This window comes from Gadus morhua, chromosome 3 (assembly GCF_902167405.1).
Source record: "Gadus morhua chromosome 3, gadMor3.0, whole genome shotgun sequence".
NCBI lineage: Eukaryota > Metazoa > Chordata > Actinopteri > Gadiformes > Gadidae > Gadus > Gadus morhua.
This window is the reverse complement of record NC_044050.1, coordinates 11,604,667-11,610,667: the sequence shown is the minus strand read 5'-3', so window position 1 is coordinate 11,610,667 and position 6,001 is coordinate 11,604,667. Positions and strand designations below refer to the sequence as shown.

The following is a 6,001-nucleotide window of genomic DNA, read 5'->3' as shown; positions in this document are numbered from 1 at the left end:
CACTGGCGGTATATAATGATAAGCTATGCCACCCATGAAGAAGAAGTAGAAGAAGTAGAGCAAGGTAAGTCGTTTGTTTGTGTGTCTCAGCAGAATTAATCTTGACAGCAACATTTGACATTATTTTACATGCTGAATATTTTCTAGTAGTTATGTTATTATTATACATTTGAATGGTTCAATCAGCAGAAGAGCATTTAGCCGGCGAATTTTGTCGAATGACATGCAATCTGTCTACGGTGACGGCTTTAGTCAGGGACAGGCAAACCATAAAGGGGACGTTTGGTCACCCTATGATATGTGTTGTCTATCTTAACATAAAATGATATCATCACAGGGACAAGAAATGGAGAAGTTGTCATGCTACACATAGTTTTTTATTTAGAATCAAGCTAGGTTTCTATTTCAGAAATAAGGCTTGCTTTTATTTAAAAACTATAAAATAACTTGTTGCATCCACCTTTTTGACTGTTGTAGATTATGGTGACACTCTTTATATGCATGCATCAACGTCTGTATTGTGTTTGTGAACTCTTGTTTATCATTCAGCATTACCATTCCTAACAAAAGCTGGTTATGATGCACACGACTGCAACTTGTAGAGTGTATTTGGTTGGATGCCTCTATCAATACGCAGACAAGATAATTGGTTAAATTTAATTGATAAAGCAGCTGATGGATTATGACATCATATTTGTCAGTGTTGTCATTTGTAACAAACAATAGCTACAACCTCAGGTCTAACAATAGCATACTTTTTAATGTGCCTACTGCTTGCTCTGAACTTGGTAAGATGGCTTATGTTATAATGCCCTTTCAACTTGAAACACAGAAAAAACTAACACTTGTTCATCCCCCTTTCTGATTTAAAATGATGTGTCGTATACACTTATACATTTATATACATATACATATATATTTTATACATTACAAATGTGAAATTGTGTCTAGGTTGTTTTTTGTAGCCTGGATGTGTTTCCTGTTTTGTTTATTATGTTTATATTCATACATTTGTGTTTTTTCTGTTTTTATGTGTCTTTTAGGTAGGTGCTGACTTTCTCGACCAGGGCCTATTTGTAAAACAGTGCCTCAATGTGACTACCCTGGTAAAATAAAGGATAAATAAATGTAGACTGATGAGTATTTTTCAAATCACACACTACATATTTAATAGAGAAGCAGAAACAGGGGAGGCAAGGTCAGCTATTTTAATAAGTTAAAGAAACAATGTATGATTAGGCTATGTTTAATTATATACATATTCAATATATGAATACATTAGATAGATATAAACAGGGATGGGCGTGAGGAATCGATTACTCGAGTACTACTCGTTACAAATGAACTCGGTTGGTGGACAGGCAAACTCGAGTTTGCATATACACACACAAACAAAGTTTTCTGAAGCAAATGTATCAATTTTCTGTCGGCGCCACTAACGCATGACGTGGGCACAAAGAAAATTAAATGCATCCATTTCCAGGGCGCGTTCCGTGCCGTGTGCAGGCACGCCAGAATTCAAAAAGTTAAGAGATGGCGGTTAAAGCAAAGCGCAGCGAAGAATTGAAATACTTTAAAGAAATAGGAGATCATAAGGTGAAATGTAAAATATGCCAAGCGAAATCGGGCTACAAGAATGCGGCAACATATGCTCCTGAAACACAACGGTGAGTTCGGGAAAGCAGACCCGCAGCAACGGTGAAAGTGAAAGTGTGTCGGCTATTTTCACCGCCGCAAGACGCAGCTGTAATCCCGGGCGTGTAGAGAAGATCACAACGCTGAGTATTTCCATAGTCCATTTGCTGCCGTTTTATTTGCAGCTTTAAATTATTTGCAATGGTTAGGCTACTTGTTTCGTTTTTTTTAAACTGTTACAGGCCTTGGTTCGACGGGATTTAAATTGTGAGACGCATATTTATTTTTGTAAGGAAAATGTGTTTTGAACGTTTGCAAAAATAAATAATGAATACTCTGATAACTCTGACTGTTGTGATGGAGAATAAGCATTACATGTTTGGTTGGTAATATTGCCGTTCATCATCAGGCCTATTCCTGCTGCAGATGCGTTGCATTCTAAAAATAGATTTGATTTAACGAGTACTCGATTGATCCTCGAGGAATTCCTTCGATCACTCGAGTTTGGAATTTACTACTCGTGCCCATCCCTAAAACAGATGGAAGTTTTAGTATGATGAGCTAAAACACCTGAAAGAGGACTGTTTGGCAATGTGGTGCAGCCTTATGTTGTGGAACACAGACACAACCAATGATGACAAGTCAGAGTGATAGTTTTCAATGCTAAAGTGTGTCTCTTCCCGAAAATAATTCCTCTGCCCCAGCCTTGTTTGCAATGGTATGCAAAGTATGAGCGGTCCAAGATGGCGGCCGCATTTCTTGTGCCCAGCAGCCAAAGCTGCGTCTGCTCTTAAACATGTAAGTGATAACAACCATGTCAGTCAGGTGACATGGATGCAGGCCCATTGAAACGAATAGGGCCAAAACAATTAGGCATTTCACATGTTTAGAGCTGTTATTGTAAAACTACTGTGTGTGTGTGTGTGTGTGTGTGTGTGTGTGTGTGTGTGTGTGTGTGTGTGTGTGTGTGTGTGTGTGTGTGTGTGTGTGTGGCATCTCTGGGGGGGCAAATGAATGGTTGCTCTCTAAAACTATGTTATGCTAAAATATGACCAATGTGTTTTGTTGTAGATGCCGCGTCCATCTAAAGCATCAAAAGCAGCAAAGCAGCGCTATGCTGCTAGGCTGAAAAAAGATGCAGACCAGTGTGAAGCTTTCGAGGAGGCCATGGCGGAGGAGGAGATGCTCAGAGTTTACAATGGTATTGACATGAGTAACCACATGGAGGTCTTCACCACCCTCTTCAACAATGTGAGTTGAGCTTCAGGCAAATTAAAATGAACCCCATGAGCTCTGCTAATGTTTTTGTCATTTAAATGTAGGCCTATTCACAGAATTAGAGCCAGTGGTGTATAGTTACGAAGTAGAAATACTCAGTTACTGAACGTACGTCGTTTTTTCGTAGTATTTACATTTCTAGCAACTTTAACTTTTCCTCCGCCGCTTTTCCTTAATAAAATGTATACTTTTACTTCCATACATTTTCCCTTTGCATCTTCGTAACTCGCAATTAAAGCTGAAGAAATTAGAAATGTCATGTTGTGGGAAGTGGGATAAGCAGGTTTGGCCAATTAAGTTTGGTAACGTTGATTGACAAGTGCTCTCAACCAACCACAGTCAAATTTGGTTTAGACTCAAGGCAAGTGCAGAGTTTTGGGATTTGATCGATTTGACCCAATAACGTTAGTGTTGAGGGGTGGGAGATGGGCACATGTCCAATTGTAATTAGGGGCGAGGGAGGGCCAGCAGACCTGTCACTCAACCTCCGTGCCAGTCGTAAGGAGATTGGAGTTAAGCTTGCGTTGACACATAGTTCTCTGGTTTATATTCTTTAAGTTATGTAAGTATATTTCAAGTGAGGTTCAACATAAATTTAAAATCGTTTTATGCATGATATTTTGCGGGGTTTTTTTTAGCGCATGTAGGCTACTAAACATACATTTTCTGCGACTGTGTCCCTGCACACGGAGCGTGTGCGCGTGCTTGTGCGCGTCATCATCGAATGTTATCAAAGTAAAAAAATGAAATGAAATGATGTCGAGTAAAAGTAAGAACGGGGTCGTTACTATGAGGTAGTGGGGGAGAGCAGGTGAGGAAAGACCCTGATGTTGTAGTTTATATTTTTTTAAATTTCAATAAATCTCAACTGGGAAAACAATTCTTGTTTTCTCATTTTTGGAACCAATGTATTTACTTGAACCTTCACTTTCAATACTTAAGTACATATATTATCAGAAAATTACTTTTGATATTCAAGTACAGACTTTTACTCAAGTATTGTCTCTCCAGGTAAGCAGCTCCCCAGCATCGCTCCGACTCCTGTCCATCCTCCAGACCTTGTTGCTGCTGGAGCCTGAGAGATGTGATCTCTGGCAGGCCTTGGATAGCCTCACCAACAGAGCCATTCTGCTGGCCCAAGACTGTGAGTCCACAGCACATGTATATGTTACCTTAGCCACAGCCTGTTTGTAGGCATCCTTAAGCAGGACGCGCCTACCTTACTGTGTCTGAACTCACCGTCAGTCACTTTGGATAAAAGTGGGGAAATATTGCATGGTTGATTTGAATCCATTGATTGACTGTGATCATACGTCAATCTCATGTTGTACTGCAGCTCAGATGGAGTCGTGTGAGAAGATCATGCGGCGGCTGGTGTTCTCTAAGGGCAGGAGCAGCGTGGGTCATAATGAGGTGGACAGCCCGCCGGTCCGGAAGGTGGACAAGGCTGTCCAGACCCACGTGGCTGACGGCGACGAAGCAAGTCTCCCTAAAAGACCTACAACTGCCCAGTTGCCCCCTTGCTTCGCAACACAACCACCACCACCACCACCACCACCACCACCTCTGCCCCCATTTATGGGAGGCGGTGTGCCCCCTGGCGCAAACCAGGGCCCCCCTCAACTTACGAATCCTCCTCCACCCCCCCCTCCTCCTCCACCTCCTCCTCCTCCTCCACTGCCAGGTATAATGGCTGGACCCCCGCCTCCTCCACCCTTACCAGGCTTCACCGGCCCCGGTGCACCTCCTCCTCCACCACCTCCTCCTCCCCCTCCTCTACCAGGAGGTGGCATCGGTCCACCACCACCACCACCGGCCCTACCCGGCATGCCCCCCCCGCCGCCCCCACCCCCCGGCGGGATCGTGGCTACCTGCATCCTGAACCTGGGAGCAGACTCCAGTGAATATGTGGGTACAAGTTTTTGAATGTGGGAGTTATAGCCCCAAACGCGTCTTTCCTAGGTATAGCGCCACCTAGTGACCGGCGTGTCTGGATTTGGTTATCTGAGTAGCGGTGCCGTACCTGGATCTAGTCATGCAATTGGCGTGTGTGCACCATTTACGGTTTGGGCTGTGGTACCACTTCTATGGCGGGAAGTATAAAAATAATAATAAAAAAAATCCTTACAAAAACAATAGGGATCCAACCTGTTGGCTTGGACCCCTAATAAAAAAAACCACTACAAAAACGATAGGGATCCAACCTGTTGGCTTGGACCCCTAATAATGCAAAAACCCTATTTGCAACTGTTGACAGACTGACCAACCCCCCAACACAAATTCCACCTGATCTCCATTCCACGCAGAAATGCAATGAGTTTGCAGCTTTTTATGCTGATAAAATTGAAGGCATCAGACGCGCCATCAATATCTCCACTTCTAACAAAAATGTTGGCCTTCCACCCTGTTTAGGCAAAAGTAACGTGGCAGGGATGGCATGCTTTAATGTTATAGACTCTAAAACTCTTGTGGAAACTGTGACACAACTAAAGCCATCCACCTTTACTTGATTCTTTACCTACCACTACATTATATTATTAGTATTGGTTTCAATAATATTGGAGAAAAATGTTTTTCTAGCACTTTTTAAGTCTAAATTGTAGGCACGGAGGCTCTCTTTATAGATATCCTGGTGAATACAAAGTTTTGTTTTACGCCAGATGCGTTCAACTTTCGTGCATTCTTTTTTCTGTGCTGTTACAGAAGCAGCTTTTCTCCAGGGTGCCTTTTGCTTTCCAGAAATAATTTTAACCTTATAAGGTGCAATGGCATCTATGACTTTCAAAATTTTCTAATTAAAGTTTTCTACAAGATCATCAGCAGAACATGGGTTGAGAGGTGGTAGCAAGGAGATGGCCTTTTTAAAAAGTACATTAGATTCTTCTTTAAGAATGTTTTTGACTGCCTAACAATAGACATATTGCAGATGGTTAACAACTCTCTCCAGTCAGGCAACTTCCTAAAAGCCTTAAACTGCAGTTATTAAACCACTTTTAAAAAAAGTGGAGCCTAGATACCTCTATTATTAACAACTACAGACCAATATCAAATCTACCCTTCATAAGTAAAATCATTGAAAAGTTGTCCT

At 41.9% G+C, this 6,001-nt stretch overlaps 1 protein-coding gene across 1 annotated transcript; it reads left to right on the top strand.

Annotated features, from left to right (window-relative positions):
- Positions 1 to 1,612: 1,612 nt before the first annotated feature.
- Positions 1,613 to 4,882, top strand: LOC115540125 (inverted formin-2-like). Its single transcript, XM_030351135.1, has 5 exons — positions 1,613 to 1,667; positions 2,340 to 2,433; positions 2,707 to 2,886; positions 3,925 to 4,057; positions 4,250 to 4,882. Exons 2-5 carry the CDS (start codon positions 2,356 to 2,358, stop codon positions 4,837 to 4,839), a joined length of 981 nt encoding a protein of 326 aa, XP_030206995.1. The 5' UTR covers positions 1,613 to 1,667; positions 2,340 to 2,355; the 3' UTR covers positions 4,840 to 4,882.
- Positions 4,883 to 6,001: the final 1,119 nt, after the last annotated feature.

What these genes read in the sequence shown, in the direction of transcription:
- LOC115540125 (XM_030351135.1), top strand. Translation starts at nt 2,356, where the DNA reads ATGCAAAGTATGAGCGGTCCAAGATGGCGGCCGCATTTCTTGTGCCCA. An exon ending in CTGCGTCTGCTCTTAAACAT is followed by an intron (nt 2,434 to 2,706) that starts GTAAGTGATAAC and finishes GTTTTGTTGTAG; the next exon opens with ATGCCGCGTCCATCTAAAGC. An exon ending in TCACCACCCTCTTCAACAAT is followed by an intron (nt 2,887 to 3,924) that starts GTGAGTTGAGCT and finishes TTGTCTCTCCAG; the next exon opens with GTAAGCAGCTCCCCAGCATC.